Source organism: Strix aluco, chromosome Z (genome assembly GCF_031877795.1).
Source record: "Strix aluco isolate bStrAlu1 chromosome Z, bStrAlu1.hap1, whole genome shotgun sequence".
Classification (NCBI taxonomy): domain Eukaryota; kingdom Metazoa; phylum Chordata; class Aves; order Strigiformes; family Strigidae; genus Strix; species Strix aluco.
Genome location: NC_133971.1, coordinates 36,205,112 through 36,223,217, shown reverse-complemented (window position 1 = coordinate 36,223,217; position 18,106 = coordinate 36,205,112). Strand labels below are relative to the sequence as shown.

General features: G+C 35.7%; 1 protein-coding gene across 1 annotated transcript in view; it reads right to left on the bottom strand.

The window, feature by feature from the left end:
• The window catches only part of CNTLN (centlein), a 205,359-nt gene that overhangs the window by 10,089 nt on the left and 177,164 nt on the right, over positions 1-18,106 (bottom strand). Inside the window, exons 21-22 of the mRNA XM_074812180.1 lie at positions 17,948-18,085; positions 17,406-17,591 (exon numbers count right to left, since the gene is read on the bottom strand). Of these exons, the coding sequence (XP_074668281.1) occupies positions 17,406-17,591; positions 17,948-18,085 (324 nt within the window). The remainder of the gene's footprint in view (positions 1-17,405; positions 17,592-17,947; positions 18,086-18,106) is intronic.

Genomic DNA, 18,106 nt, shown 5'->3' with positions numbered 1-18,106 from the left:
TTCAAAACTGTCCTGGCTACTGATTCTTCCCGATATAATTTATAAATCATATCGGGATTTATACATTTTAAAAACATTTATAAATTTATAAATATAAAATAAATAATCACAGTAGTGGTTATCCATTGTTGATAAGCAGCATACCCTTGGAGCATGCAAGTCCTTATTCAAGGCTTGCATAGGAAGGGCTGTATTTTCTATGCAGCTGGCCCATACAGAAGACCTAGCCAGGCCAGACAGTCTTTTTGCAAGGGTGTTTTAAACAGATACCAGCTGAGGCAGCAGGAGAAAGCTCAGGTGCCACACAGCAACGACTGCAATTGTTCTTTAACCCTGGCTTTGACAAGGTCTGAAGCAGGGGTGCCAAGAGATGCCTCAATTTTAGATCTCATTTCTACCATTAAAGACTTTAAGTTTCAAGTAAGAACTAGAGCTTGGTAGGATGTCTGCTGCTGCTAATGCTGTGTAATTATTCCGCACCTCGATTCCTGTGTTCAGTTTTGGGCCCCTCACTACAAAAAGGACATTGAATTACTCGAGCGTGTCCAGAGAAGGGCAACGAAGCTGGTGAAGGGTCTGGAGCACATGTCGTACGAGGAGCGGCTGAGGGAACTGGGGTTGTTTAGTCTGGAGAAGAGGAGGCTGAGGGGAGACCTCATCACCCTCTACAGCTACCTGAAAGGAGGTTGCAGAGAGCTGGGGATGAGTGTCTTTAACCAAGTAACAAGCGATAGGACAAGAGGTAATGGCCTCAAGTTGCACCAGGGAATGTTTAGACTGGATATTAGGAAGCATTTCTTTCCAGAAGGGGTTGTTAGGTGTTGGAATGGGCTGCCCAGGGAGGTGGTGGAGTCCCCATCCCTGGAGGTGTTTAAGAGTCGGGTTGACATAGCGCTGAGGGATATGGTGTAGTTGAGAATGGTCAGTGTTAGGTTAATGATTGGATTAGATGATCTTCAAGGTCCTTTCCAACCTAGAAGATTCTGTGATTCTGTGAAATAAACTGTCTTTATTATCATTACTACTAATACTAGTGACTGATAAAGGCAATAACAAAAACATAAAGAGCAATTTTTCTATGATATTTTCTGAAATGTTGTATGTACCACTTAGCCAGAAAGATGCCTGCAGTTTAAAAAAAAAAAAAATCCACAAAACCAGAATCCTATTATTAAAAGAAAACTGTTTGAAAGGTTTAAATGATAGGAAAGGAGAACCATTATCTGTAGTGGAAAAAAAGGGATTACCAGGATTTAGTAAAGCTGGTATAAAAACCTAGGAAAAGTAAAAAACAGTGACATGACTAGACAAAAAAATTGTACTTGTGGTTAACAGAAAAAAAAAAACAGCAGGGGGGAGGCCACGCTCCTCTGTTTGTTTAAAACCAGAATAAAAAAACCAGTATGAAGCATCCCACTGAAAAGACTTTGTTGACCTGAAAGAAAGCTCAATGGAATCCAAACCTGATTTGCGTTTTTGTTCCCTAATATTCCACAAAAGTACTGAGCTTGAATAATACCTTCCACAGCTGAATGTGAGCCAAACTGCACAACAAAGAACTGATGATTCAAATTCCTACCTCTCTATTCCTAAAGTTCTCTGGTTCAGTGAAATAACACTAAGAATTAGTATAGATCATTGGTTGTATAACTGAAGTTATTTTGTTTCAATATTTATGCAACTATGACAAAAACATTTTGTCAAAAGCAGAGCAAGACAATTTTATTTAAAAATTATTGGCTGAGACACAAGAGCAGTAACTCATTGTCAGAAGATCCTCCTAGAGTATTCAACTTCCATGACTCAAGCAGAACTGTGACTGTCAACACAGACACCTTGGCTGAGTTTAAAATGAGAGAATAAGGTTTTCTTTCGATCATTGTATGTGGGACTCATCTTATTAAACTATCTCTCACCAGTAGTTGATTAACTCTTGAAAATTCTTTCTGCAGAAAGCTTTCATGTCACAGAAACTGACTGCAGAATTATGAAGCCTGTTTATTAGGATTTGGGGTAAAGTACTCCACAGTCTCTAGTGTATTCAAAATACTGATTAGAGAGCATTTGCTGATATATTTCAAAGGAAGCACAACAGATTCATCTCATTGCAAGACCTGTTTATTTTTCTACTTTCCAACTTAACATTTTTCTGTATTTAGCTAAAATATAATTATTAATAAGAAAATTACCCTACCACAAATTTGAGGAAAGGAGGTACAAATAAATTTGTCCCATTTTCTGATTCAAGTGTGGGTCCCTCCATCCACAGCATTTCCAACAAAATGTCTTGTACACAGAGCTCTCTGCAAGTACAGAGCTGAGAGCAATGACGAAACTCGAAATGTTATAGGCAGGGAGCTAGAGCAACTTGGACCAAGCTCATAGAAGGAAATAGACTAAGACAGGAGAAAGCCCCAAGTAGAAAAGCACATACTATGACAAAAATTACAGATAAATCACAACATGTTTTTGTAGCATTTGAAATGGTCCAACAGTAAATGTGTTCCTGCAAGATGTAGAAGATGTATTTGACAGTGGAAAAATAAGCTCAGCTGTACTTTTTCAATCAAATTGAATCAGCTTCCCAAATTTTAAAAGTAAGGACATCTCCCTCAGACATAGGTGCACATTTGTGTACTGGTGCAAAGAGGAAATGTAAATTAAAGGAATAAAATATCAAGGAAATTAACTGCAAAGCCACATGGAAAGACTACAAATACTGATAAATAGCCAAGCACAGACAAACAAAAAGCATGATAATAAAGTTAAACATTCACTTGAACATCTCAGGCAACATACAAACATTGCCAGACAATAGTCTTATGATTATTAGATAAATTTTATTGGTGTATACAAACTCCAAAAGAGGTTCATGACGAATGAACAAGTTGACAGCAATAGCAATAGTGGAATCCAGAAACTGCAACTCCACTGTGATTGTCTTTTAGTTCAGAGTTCCAGAAAAAAAGGTACCAGAAAGACCATGAAGAATCTAGAGCAGCAATTAAAAAAAGAAAGAAAAAAAAGGAAAGAGAAAGTTTAAACAAAAATAATGAGAAAATTATAACTAATAGATTTTGATATGCAAGCATACACATTATATATAATCAGAATAGATCATACGCATAGAAGATTTGCACTTCAATTCCTTCTTTTCCCTAAGCAGTTCTAATACACTAAAGCATATGTGAAATACACACCGTATGTGAAAATTAAGGCTACTTTATGGACTTTCAAATCAGACTCTTAGAGACCAGCTATTTTTGAACCTGCCTGCTTCACATTATTAAGTTTTAATAATACTGTTTTAATATATATTTTTCACTGGATAAGTGACTTAAAAAATGACAGCCTCCCTATGATTTTAACTTGCTTTTACTGTTGATATATACTCATCCATCATGTACTAGTATATTCATATGCTAAATTGTTTACTTACTAGTGATTTCATTTATATGTCAGTTCATGCTTTACTACGGAAATATTCAAAGCCACACAGGTCTTGAACCGAATGAGGAAGAACCATCTCCAAACTGAAAATGACAATAACCTAAGAGTTAACCAACAGTTATCTTGGTTAGTGTACTGAAGCCAGTATAATATCATTCCTTGATTAAGAAATTAATCTAATGCATTTGGGAGCTAAGTGTAGGATTTTAAACTAAAACATTTCCCACTGTGTATTTCAGAATTGCTTGGTTTTAAATTTACAGGCACACATAGATGATACAAACTGCCTGCAATGAAATCAATGCAGAATATTACTTCAGTACTATATTGATGTATGCTAACAATGCATTTATTAGTAATACTAGGATTTGATATTTTCTCTTTTTCTTTGGTGTCAGATCTAGGGAATATTTTCTCAACTTAGATGTTACTGTCAGAGTTATTCATGTGGGACACACTTAGCCGCTACCAGCCAACTAGAATAGGAATCCCTGATTAATTCCTGAAAACAAATCTACAACACATCTTGTCGGACTAGTGCAATTGCTACCGGTCTGACTAGAAAAAGAAAAAAAAGCTTTAAATTCTAACAACATGATCTTAAAGTACTTAGCACTTTTTAAACAGTAGCAATTGTGCTATCTTCCAACTCCATATGGTTATATAGTATATATCACAATTACTGGGTTGCATACAGTTCTAAAACATCTTCCTTATAAGCCTTTTTACTTTATTTTCACAACCAAAAATATTCATTCTTAAGATAATAGTTTTTGATTTTGGTCTCAGAACACAATCACTTTTTAGAACTGTATCTTTTGCCAGTTTTGAGATGTATAAAGACAAAGGTGGTCTTACATTTAAAAGGTCATATTTAATTAAACACTCAAAGAAGCTGTGGTGATACACAGACCCTGACAACACAGTATTAATAAGGTCTTTACATCCCAAAAAGCACTAACAGTAGCTGATCCTGGAATTGAAACAAATTTATCAATAGCCCCATATAATCTTGTGTGACCAAGTCAGTGCCTAAAATTATTGTTGCAATTCCCATGTATTACACACTCTATTGTTAGTGTTTGTAGTAAAATAAAACTTACTGCTCTGAAGAGAAAACAAAGTGTGATGCTAGCACTGTAGCTATGTATCGTTAGATTTCAATCTTGCGCTGCTGCAGATCTCATGGCAGAAGTGATGGCTGATATTAGTTATGGAAAATTTTAAGCTTTACTGTGTTTTGTACAACAGTAACAATGTTGTGCTGGGTATTGCTGGGATGGAGTTAATTGTCTTCTAGCAGCTCCTACGGCACAGTGTTTTGCATCTGTGACTAAACCGGTGTTGACAACACAACAGCTATTGCTGAGCAGTGCTTGCACAGCATCAAGGCCTTCTCTGTTTCGCACATTGCCCCCTCAGCAAGTAGACTGGGGTCCACAACAAGCAGGGAAGGGACACACCTGGGGCAGATGACCTGAAATGACCAAGGGGATATTTCTTACCAGTTAGCATCTTGCTCAACAATAAAAACTGAGGGGGACAGGGGATTGATCTGGTAGGTAGCCACTGCTCAGAGACTGGCTGGGCTACATCCCTTGGGGTTTTTTTCCCCCTTTCTTTCACTTATTAACTGTCCTTACGTCAAAGCATGAGTTTTCTTGCTTTTGCTCTTCCTATTCTCACCCTGGTATTGCTGGCAGCAGGAAGTGAGCAAGCAACTATGTGCTGTTTAGCTGCTGGCCAAGGTCAACCAACCACAAATATATGGAAGAGTATAATATACAGAACAATTCTATACATAATATTTTATGTGCAGTTCAATATGAAAGTGTCTTTAGATACAAGTAATGTACTCTTAGAAACTCATTTTGTAGACTGGGATGGTTTAAGGATACGACCCAGAGCATTATACCAAAAACGAAATGGAAAATCTTTCTGAAACAAGGTTAGTTTCCTAAAGAAACAAAAGTATTGTGAAGATTCTGTGGAAAAAAAGATCTGAATTTCACACAACTGAACCCTGAGTTTAAAGAACTTCTCTACTTTTGTGATAGAACAACTATTGCTGGCCTAAGCTCATGATCAACAAGACAAAAGAGAATGAACGGACAAATTGACACAAAGAGATGATAACGTGCATTATTTCAGCAGCTGAAACAAGCATTCAAATTTCTTCAATGAAAGTACAGTTATTTGGTCCTTACTGCCTCTCTAAAAATGACTTTCAAAAGACTTTCAGTAATGTTTAAACTTATCTTACAGCATGATTGCTGTATGTCAGAGAAAAGAAAAACTCTTCTATAGTAATTTCATTTTATATATATATACTATTTAAGTTACTTCAGTTAGCTCCTTCACTTGAACAAATACACCTTCTAGGCATAACTTTTTTTCGATCGGAAAAGGGACAAGAGTGTAGACAAGAAATAAAGACAAGACAGCTCACTGCAAAATATTTGTCTGGCCAAGGGCTATAACATGTAGCATTCTGACCCATGGGAATCAGTCAGCCTCAGGAGGTTAACTTAATTCTTATGATCCCCAGAGATCACATGTGATTTCAGAGACTCTAGCAGATGCCATGAAAGTAGACTGTAAAGGTGTAGAGGAGATAGAGACCAGCCTTTTCTTCCTCCTCCAACTTCAGTATTCAGTACCAAGCAAGAATGCTATTGCCAATTACTACAGTGGTAGTAACATTGTTGTATCAATGTCACACAGGTGACATTTATAATGTGGTGCGTTGGTTTTATTTACCCGTCTTCAGTCACGGTTTCTGCTTTAGTTCTAAAATTTATAAACATATATGTTCAAACGGCTCAGCTCTTAACTTGTATATATTTGGAGGAATTAAGATAGGCTGTTATTATCTTTTCCATTAAGAATAAAGTAAACAAACTAGCTGTAGAATGCATTAAAACCCAAAGATACACTTAGGGAATATCATAGTGACAACATTACCTAAAATCTAGTAGAGCTGCAAAGTTTCAAAGATTAATTCAATAAAGAGCTGAAAGGGAGGAATACATCCAGTAAAGCTAAGTATCAGATTGATATATATGATTTAAAATAAAAAAATCTTATGCTGATTGTCACTGAGAATAGTGTTCACAACTTCAGAGATCAGTGGAAGATTAAATCACAAATTGCATGGAAGAAATGCCTCATGATGACCTGTAGGAATTCCATTTTACACAAAGGTTGAGAAATTGCAGTATGTACATACGAAATAATATGATACTGCAGTTGCAGTTACAACCTGATTTTCCACATTCACACAAGCAAATCTGAACACACATGAGCATAACTAAGGATCTAACAGACAAGATCTGAAAAATTAATTGAAGTAATTTAAAATATTACCAGCCTCTTCTACCCTTGTGGCAAAAGCCATCTCCAGTTTACAGTCCAACACCCCCCTGCCTTCCTCATGACTCCGAGCTATGGATTAAAAAAGGTGAATTCAGTAATATCCCAAACCCAAATACAGTAAGACCATCTGCAAAAGTGTAGACAGTTTTGCACAGTACTGTTTTCAAGTACTAAAGCTAAACCCACTGCAGCTTTCCTGACAAAGTCCTTGAGTCACACAGTATAAAAGGGGCATCAGGATTTCAGTATTTGAACAGAAAACTCAGCTTCCTGGCATTTAGAACTGCAGATGCAAAAAACAGTTAAAATGCAATAATGAAGAATAATATTAAGGTACAATGACAGAAATGAGAAACTGTGTTGCATAAAATTTGATAATCTGATTCCTGTCACAGGTGAGATTTGAATTTGTACAACTATGGTGGCTTAAATTGTGTTATTCCTGCTTGGCATTAGAAGAATAGAGGGGAGAAAGTCTCACTTGGCTGGCAACTGTTGAGATACTATATTTCTCCACTTTTTTCAAAATACCTCTGCTACCAATCTCATCCTACATCCTCCACCAAATATCATTCCTTCTTGATTCAAAACCATTGAAAAAAATATTTCTTTATAACAATTTATTTTCAAGTACAAAATTGAGAATGTTCTTTTGACTACATTTCCTTGACCAGCTCCAGGTGAGGAAAACCATAGGGAAGAATATTAAAAATATTTCAACCTATATTTGACATTTATATGAAAAGGAAATGGAATACATCTTGCTGTATCCTAAAAGATAGTTCAATTTATTTACAAATTAATAGAAAAGTGATTTAAGTCACAGTGTTTAATTGTTCATTGTTTTCAAAATAAACCATATCTAAACAAAGATTCATCATACTAGTTTATATTTCTGTAGAAAAGTACACAATATATACTTAAGAGCATACTAATGTGTTTTAAAATTCCCTTTGTGATTCAAAATTAGGGGTTTTTTGTATTATTGGTCAGCTTTTTTTTTCTTTTCTAATCCTCTCTTGATAACTGTTTAGCTAGCACACTTGAATTTATGCCAGAAATTTTGTGTTAAAAATGTTTCTTTTCATAACATTCTTTGTAACATGACTTTAGGTAGAATGAAGCCCCTCTTCTTGCATCAGCTGGGCACCTCATATATAGAACATACAGCAGATACTTACTGATACGAGGGACATTTGGTCATATACAATATTTCAGCTTTACAGTTATCTAATCTCCCCTGTACATTAAGCTTTAAGACTGTCAAAAACTCAAGTTGTAGACACAAATGTTTTCAGAACGATGCTTTTTTTAAAAAATATCAGCAAACACTCTATAGTTTTCATTGTCCTGTTGCTAAATTTTCAACACAATTACCATGTTTTGTGACCTATCACAGGGAAAAAATAATAGTTTTCTTTATAGCAGAGAATGAGTTGAAATATGTATAATCAGCATGGGATGACAGGCAGAATATTTCTGTCAAAATATATTGGTTTCTAAAATTATATTTATGTGAAATGGGCAATAATAATAATTTAAAGTCCTATTTACTTCAACATTTAAGTCCTACCTCATTTACATTAATTTTTTCCCTGCTGTAAATTCTTTGATTTCAACAGAATTACCTCTGATTTACATAGGTGCTAGCAAAACTAGCATCATTCCTTTAAAACATCATGTATTGCAGTCATTTACACAGAGGAAAAAAAAAAAAAAAGAAGCACTGACAGAGATTAGAGCTTCACACGTGTAGTAAGAGATGCCTGGGATCTCACAGAGTTTATTATCTGAACAGTTAGGGCAGACAAAATCAGCACAGTTATATCGGACATGGCAAACAAAGAACATTCAGGGCAGATCAAGAAACACTGAGGTGAAGCAACACTCCAAAGGTCACAAAGCAGGTCAGTGACCAAGATGTGAAGAGCACCAAGATTTCCTGGTACTCGTTCAGTGTCTGAGCTCATGCTCTCTTTCTGCAGAAACACACGCAAGCATGAAAAGCATAAACCAGATGCCTTGTGTAAGACCACTGCACTGCTGAAACAAATGTGTTTGAAACCTAATGTAAGAGGTCAGCTCTGGCATTCCTTATACTCTTAAAAAAAATCTGTAAATCTTATCAACTGTGTTTTCTTATGATTCAACTCGTTTTTTTATGATTCCACCCTTCTAGAGTACTTCCCACCTCTCTATAGCTCATTCTGCACGTCTGTTGGAGAATCCCCTCAACTCCCATCTTTCTAAATTACTGTGGAGACTTCACAAGGCTCTGTATATGAGTGATTTCTGTTCTCTGCTTCAGCTTGCTTTCTTAGCAATCTGATCAACATACATTGAACAATTATTTCTACATGAACTCTTAAATAAATCATTACTGGAGACCTTTCTCCTTTCCAAGTTTTGTTACTTTTCCAAGTAGTTTTCCTTTGCCAAGAAGTTTTCCTATCACTTCAAGCCCAGAGACTTTACTATATAGTTTGTGCTCATGCATCCATCCCCCAAGTCTTCCAGTTATCCCTTTTTCCAGTCAACATTGTTTCTGTCTTTTAGACCCTGAACTGGCCGTTATCTTTAAACTATGCATATTTTCAACTATCTCCAGCTTATGCACAGGGCTGAGTATCAGCTTTAAAAAGCAGTCTCTCCAAGTCTTTTAAAGGAATCACAGGTGGATCTATATCCATCCAGGGAGTGCACTGCAGACTCTTCAAGTAGTTCCCAGCTTAGCCTGTTGCAGTCTCACTCTCTGAAAAACTTTTTTATTTTTTTCCTGAGGCAGAAAAGGAAGTTATTTGCAAGTTGGTGAAAACAGTTTCCTGTTCAGCTCAAGTTTTTCAGATCTGTTCACACAGTATCTACTATCAGAGAGTCACGGTCTGAGAATGGTTCCCAGGCACTAAGAAAAATGAAAGTAGCACTAATATCAACAAAAATCACCTGTGTAAGTCAGACATGCATGAGACATATATGCACAGCTACAGAAAGCTGACATACCTTGCAATTTGGTTACATAAGTTGAATCATTTAAATCAATTCCTCTAAACTCTTCATACAGAGAGGGATATAAAAAAAAATTCAACCTATTTTAAGCTACATCTATTATTATCTTTACCTATCATAGTCAAAAACCACAGTGAAGTGCTATCCTTCTAAGTCGAAAAAGCAAAGTAAAAGCAAAGCTAGTCAAAATATTTCTATTTATTCTTTAGTTTTAGTAATCAAGATTTTATCCATTAAGACATCTACATTATATGCTGTTCCTAGCACACTGTATGCATCACTAACCATATGCCTTCTGTAAACTACAAGGGCTCAGCCATTCACTTCATTCATTAAAATTCACAGGGCCTATTATTCTGTTTACAGTCTAATAGATATTCACTGTCACTATTCAGGGCTCTGATTCAATTTGCCTAAATCCCAGATGCAGAGTAATCCTGATGGAGATTAGCTTAATTTATCACCAATTTCTTCTCAGAACCAAGAAAGGTTGGTATTTCATAATAAAAGCTGTGTTTCCCCTTTCTTCCTTAAGCAGCACACATAATGAAAAAGCAATAAATACCTGATTTTTTTTAATGGTGAGATTTTTTTCAGTTACACAAATTTTGCTTTGTGTATAGGACACCTTCTCTTAAAGGTGTGTGTTCTGCAGATAAGAAAGAATACTGATTCTCATCAGACTGGAACACAACCCTGTAACCAAGTATTATGCTGATTCTGACTGAACACAGATTGGCAGACTCATCATCTACTCCATACAATACAAAATAATCACTCTGGGTATACTTTTCTAGGTAAAGTGTTGACAGTTTGGAGTGTAATAAATGAAATATACTTATCTTTTGGCTTCCCAGTGGGGAACATTTTCTAGCAACTTGAAGCTGTATTAAAGGTGTCCACTTTCAAATCGAAACCGACAGTGCTAATTTATGTATGTGATACTATCTGCTGTCCTTTGCAAAATGTCCCAGTGACAAGAAGAAACCTTTGTTTCGTCAAGCAACACTTCCAAATAGGCACAGTTCATATACAATTGTGTAAACTTCTCAAATCAATTTTCATCTGCACAGAAAACTATAGTTCTATTTCAATAAAAAGTCCATTTTTGCCAATTATAAAATGTTACAATTATCTATTACGCTTAGCATTTTTAGATGAAGAAACAAATGATCATTCAGATGGCATCCTACATCTGATCTGCGTACCCACATAAAAAGCATGTTCTGCACACCCTGGGCCTCGAAGAAGTTGAAGCAGTAGTGCTGCCAAGAAAACTGAATCCACAGGGCTTGAGAATACAAGCACCAATGGGAATGTCCTATGAAGAATATTTCCTACTGTCTCACCATAACTGGAGAATTCTGAGAGTCCCCTGCAAGGATTTACTTCTACCCAAAGAACTGCCTTTCTAGCTGGAGGTACAGGCAGTATCAGGGTATTTGTGTTGCTCTCCTGTTGAAAAGGAGCTGATAAAAACAAACAGAATACTTCCCAAATATTTGAGCCTCCCAACCCAACTACTAATTATCTCCAATTCCTTTTTTAAAATTATTTTTTAAATTTCTTTTGAGATAAAAAGCAAATAGGACATCACCTGCATATTGCCATTCTGAGAAGGACACGATTCCTGGCTATGCTCTGTCTTCCCCAACACAGAACAGTTCAAAAGACAATGATGGTAAATAACAGGAGTTTGCCAAATTACAGGAATTTTTAACATAAAAGTGGTGAGTCATCAATTAGACTTATTCTTTGTAACAGGAAGAAGTTTCACATGACATTTTCAGTTAACACTGCCACTAAAGGGCAGTCCCAGAAACTCCAGCCTGTAACCATTTAAACTTGTCCCTGCTCTGTGGTACTCAAAAGCTGGTTCTCTGGGTTTAACTGTAATTTCATGAGCTAGCTCACAATTGACCCATATAATGTTTATGATGACATTTCATAAATGGAGGGGGGACGAAGTTTCATGGGGGCAGAAATGAGCAGTGAGGGTCACTCAGAGATGGAACTTTTTAACAGAAATGTTAACTTATCTGAAACTCCATATTAAACTACAGCCCAAGTAAGCAGTGAGAAAATGTGCCATGGCGAAATTGCTGCCAGGATTCAAGGTAAACCGCAGAAAGGTACAAGAGATTGACATATATTGGGATATAAGGTAAGCTGACTGAATAGCAAATAACTGGCAGAACATCACTCGGCCAAGCAGAGGTGGAATAAAGCCTCTGACATGTGTGGCTGCACGTAACTGTATATCAAACATCAGAGCAAGGGGGAAATACACCCAGCTTAAGCTCTGCTCTAAGTAGCAGAAATGAGGGCAGATGTCTTAAGAGAGTGAGTGTTAGATCCCCAGGTAGATCCACTAAGCTTGCCAAGTAAACTGCCATGGGTCTTGATTTTGGCAGTCAATTCTATCAGATGGTTATACTGGAGATTTATCAAGAACAATGCCAAAACAGACCAGATGTGAACTGTGCTTCAGTGGGTATCCTCTGTGGAGGGCACACAAGTCCCAAATCACAGAGGCATTATGGAAGTGAGAAATGCACTCAGCTGACTTCGAAGCATTCAGCCACCATCACCTATTTACTACAGCCACAGCTGAATAGAGGTGCTTCAAAACATCTTTCTCAAGGTCAGAAAAGTTCTGATATTTTCATGCTCAGGCAGATGTAATCACTGCAGATTAATTTATAAAAATGAGTTTTGCTGATGTACAAGTTGAATGGGACAGACCACACTACTGAGTCTTGAGATTACAAGGGTCCGTAACAGCAATAATTCGTCCAAGTCTAGGTAAGCTAAAAATAAAGAAAAAACTACAATAATGCAGAAAACGAGATTTCCTGCAGAATCAGGCAGGATATTAGACAGTTTCATAGCAAACTACCCTATTTTTGATAGATATCTAGTCAAGTAATCTCATAGCAGTTTTTTAACTTTATCCAATGGCCATTTTCTATGTGTGTTGTCACAAGTACTACAAACACAACAAAGAACTGGCAAGATCCACCTGAGGAATACATACACCTGTGCAATACATACATACACCTGTGCAATACATATGATAGAAAATACTGAACAATGGTACACTATAGAAATCGGATGCATGGTTCAAAGAGAATTTATGGTGCTGATGGAAGTTGGATGACATGAAAACATGCAGATTTATAATAGGCTTCTAAAATACTCTTAGAGCCACCTGGTCCCTCTTAAGGGTAGTTTGTGTTCTTCTGTAATAAAGATGTTTTATTTGGCCTAGCTTACATTATACTTACAGCCTTACTTTATTATTTATCAGTCTTCATAAATGCCACTGACAAATGTATCAGGATTTGATACCTAATTCTGTGAAAATGTTTAATAATCAAGTTTAGCTGTGATCTTTACAGAACTCTAGAAACACCTAAATCTCATGAATTTTCAGATCAACCACACAGGACATTTTTAATCCATTTAGCACACTATTGATATTGCATAGCCTACATTTTTTTATCTGAACATCTCAGTGATAGGTCAGACATCTTAAAAACCAGTATATTAAAATTAATAGTAACCATTATCAGCTGACTTGTACTGCCTTCCAGAAAAGAAATCAGATTTATTCAATGCAACTTATTTTCCATAAAGCCATTCTAAGAAGTATAACTATACTCCTATGCTTTAATGCTTTTATAATTGTACTTCATATAAGATTTTCACTATTTCAGCCAGAAATTAGGTCAGACTAACTGACCTAAAAATACCTGCCTTTTCTGAATATCGACTCAATATTATCACTCTTTTAGACTCATGGCAGTGTTACAGCATATATACACTTACTTTGAATACTTATTCAAAATGAGGATCAGCAAGAGAAAAATTCCTTAACCAGCCCTATAACATTGTTAGCTATAAAAGTTCTCAATTTAAAAATACTACTTCTTTCTAGAAATTGTTTAAAATCCTCCATTGGCTACTAATACACTAGGGATGTTTCACTGTCTTCATGTAACATCAGCCTACTTACTTCCAGATACAAAACCGAAATTTACATACAAGACTTCTATCTTTACAATTACAGAGTTGTTTTATCTAATAATGGGCCGTATCCACCCTGTAATAGCTACCTCATTACTCGTACATTTTTAAATCCTGCCCCTTTACTATTGTTCTTGGCCTTGCTACCCACAGATTTCCTCTTGACTTCTTTAGCCTTTTCTGCATCCTCTATACTCTTATTGTTGCTCATATTTTCAGGTTATTATCTACAATCCACTTTTCACTTGCTTTATATTGCCTTTTTATTCCTAAATATTGTGTTCTCTTTCCCACCAAACTGGAATAGGTATTTATAAGAAGCTACCCTCTAATTATGGAACTCTGTTATTTGGTTACTTAATAAACTGCTACAGTGCACTATTTCTATTCATATTTTCTACTAGCCTATATTTTCTTCATACCAGCTTTGGAGAAATGAGCTGATCTGAACCAACCTATTTTAGGCACCCTGTTGGTTCCCAATGAATGTAATTTAGGACATAACACCTGATCCCTATACCACACTCCCACAAAAGTAACTCCAATAATGACTTATAACATATTGGCTACAGCAACTTTTGTTTGTAATGGTTTCTTCCACCATTTTTAGAAACTATTACTGTATTTTACAATCTAACAATTTCAGTTAGTTGCATAAGTGTCCCAAACTGTGCTCCCCATGGCAATGCAATGCTTTATTGTACATTACACATATGTGCTTAACCAGTAACTCATCATATTCTCTGATTTGACCCAGTGATGTATATGAGACTTGTACCAGAAACCTCTCCCCCAGGTTTCATAACCTAGTATATTGATCCAAATGGATGCAAGATACTGTGGTTCTGAATTATCAGTAACACTAAAGGCAAGTAACAGTGTCTGCTATAAACAGACATACTCTTCTCTGAAGTTCCTCTGTTGTCCTATTGTTGAAATTATTTAATTGTATGTTAAAAAAACCCTATATAATCTCATGAGAGACATGGAATGGCTAGAAAAAGTAACTGCATTCCATTGATTAATGAGGGAAAGATTACACTTGCACTCAGAAAAATAAGTAAGGCTTGTGGAGTGATCAGAATAGCAGACAAAGATAGAAGAGTCATACAAATATGTTAAACAGGTTAAGCAAGAGACAGTTTAAACTTGATGTCTATACAGAAAACATTATCTGAGTTACTGAAACTTGAGCAAGAACCAAGGTCAGGGGCAAACTGACAGCTGCCTGAAAGGAGAGAGTAGAAATGAGACAGACCAGACTTCAAAGGATGATCTGGTGCAGAAAGGAGTACTGCTGCTTATTGTGCCACCTCGATCTTCCTATGCAGGTTATAGCATCAGATACGCAAGAGGTATTTTAACAGGATTTACCTGACATACTACAAAATTCCACTAAACGCCAAGGATTTTCAACTATTTTTTTACAGTGGTATACTGTGAATAAAATCTGATTTCAGATAACTTTTTTCCATAAATATTTAGTACCTAACTAAACAAAGTAATCTACTGAGGAACTCCCTGTTCATCAATATTTGACTTATAGACAGCATCTTTATATTCAAAAAGCTTTCTGCAGAGAAACAGTAGTCAGCAAAAATGTTACTTGAAATATGCATGTATATTCTTTTATCCAGGGGAGAATCACATATTTAGCTTTATTAGCTAAATATTATTATTACTTATAGATAAACTATATAAACATTCTTTTCACATACAGTATGACCATGTAAATGCTAATGAATATTCATGGTAACTAACAGAAAAGCAGTCACCTTATTCAACAATAAATGAAGTATAATGGTTGCTAATAGGTGATTTTCCTCATTACAGCTACTTTTGAGAACAGAAGATCTTTTACTTTCTCATTTTCTAATTTTCAACAAACTTCTCATTATGGAAGTATGTAAAGTATTGATAGTATGAACACTTGTTTACCTCCTTTATCTATAATTGCTACTGCAGTTTATTCAATGAAGTCATTCCAAAATTCATAGCAGCCTGAATGGAGACTGAATTGCATCTCTTTGTCATCAGTGACAAAGGACTATTTCATTTTAAAAAGATAGTACATTAGATTAATTCAGACTTTCCCATACTTAGCCAAACATAAGTACGCAGCTGTGGAAAGAATATGCATTTCTTCGTCTTAGTGGAAGCATTCTGTATTAAAGAAAGCACATTTTCCCCCATGAAAAATAACTGTTCAAGAATGGGCAAGAAACTTCTTAATTACAAGGCACAGTGATCAGTTTTATACCACTTTCCCAAGGGTTATGAAACAAGGCAAACAGAAGATAACCTTCATTTTAATCACAAACTTAAATACAGTAACTCATTTTTTAAATACAGGCACATTTTTTTCATGAAGTCAATCATCATTTTCACCTTAGATATTTTAGCTTAGAAATTCTTTGAATTTAGGATTTTAAAGTGCATTCAACACTGTTCAGTCTTTTTTCATAATGAAGTCGATGTGAATTTTGCAACTGAACTGAACATGGCATGGTTTCAGGCCAATGTCAGAGGTCTGAAAACTGCCATGTAGAGTGACTTTTTATCTGATGATGACAGAAAAAGGTACAATGCACAAGTATTTAAGTTACTAAATTTCAATCCACAGTGGAAAGGTATTCATGAAGAGATAACTATATATGCCGCCTTCTTACAGTGCTTCAGAATACCACTGATCTTTACTTTGGATGCTATCAGACTTGCTCAAACATATCTGAAAGCAGTTCATCTCTACAGAAATACAAGAACAGTAAAGAAGTGGATCTGTTTCATAGGTTAGTGAGATATAACCATGTCTGAAAACAGGTATACAATAGATATATACTAATTTCAAGACAGATATATACTGAATAGGCTTTATGATTCTTAGTTACATAGTGTGTATTTCAGAAAAATAAATAAAATTTCAAATATTAAGTTACAAAATGCAGGTTAGTCTCTGTAGAACTTCACACAGAAGTAGTATGATGAAGCAATCTGTATAACACCACAGACACAGTATTACTGCATGATGCACTGTATCAGATTAAGTATTTAACCAAAATAAGAAAATAATATTCTACATATTGCTCTTAAAACTGCTTTCAATTTTGCAATATAGAAGCTTCCTTATTTAATATTTCTGTAAAAAAAGCAGATATATGTGGAAAATGAGGTAATTCATACTAATTAACAGATATTAATTATTTTCTTAAATGTGTTGGGAAATTTTTTTCTGCAGAGTAATTTACTATACAACTAAGCAGTTTATCTTGGGAACAACTACACTGGCAGCCATGTATAAAATGTTACCAATAAAAATTATGGAAGTCTTCAAAAGTCTAAGAGAGTAGTCTAGGTCCTAGAGAGGCTCTAGGTCCATTGACTCCTTCTCCCTGTTTAGACCAGCTCAGAGCTGACACCAGGCCAGTGCAGGAACTTCAAAGATTGTTCTACAACAGGGAATGCACCAAAGATTAGCCTCATTTAATCTTTTACATTTTGCTTTCACTCAAGAATACTCAAAAAAAAATAAATATCAAAACTCAAACCTTCACAAATGTCATGAACTCTTCTACTTTGTCATTGGTGAGCAGCAGCTTCTTCTGTACAGTTTCCAAAGCCTGTTTGCTCTGTTTAGCCAAGCCATGTAGTTGTTGAGATGCAGTAGTCTCAAGTTCAGTCATGGCACATTCAGTCTCAATCATTTTGCTCTCTAGATTGGTAAGCTTGAGATCCTGAAATACATCCACAGAGAAACAGCAGTGATAAGATAAAAGCTGATAGGCAGGTATGGTAGATCACAAACAAATGAATGAACACACACAATGGTTAACATCACAGAATGTTCTACTTGCAACACATAAAATGTAATTTTATGGGAAAAAGTAATTTCATTTTCAGTCATTACGTCTGTTTCAGCATCTGAATTTCAGTGATGTGACTGATTTAAATCAGAGATACACATTACTATTATTCTACTCTTTTTTCCCTTTCTATATTTAAAAAGTCTAAGCTGATGATCTTGCAACGGTTCATTTGAAAGTGAGGTATGAAAAAGTTCCACAGTGGAGCCATCACAACTCTAATATACCTGTTTCTCCAACTCATCTTTAGTCTTGTGATACATTTGCTCATACTGAGACTTCTCTTTTGTAGCTACATTGAGTCTTTGTTTCAGTGAGTCAATGGAAGTTTTCTTGTTTGAACAGTCTTCAGCCAGTGCCTTTACCTGAAATAATGAAAGGCCAAG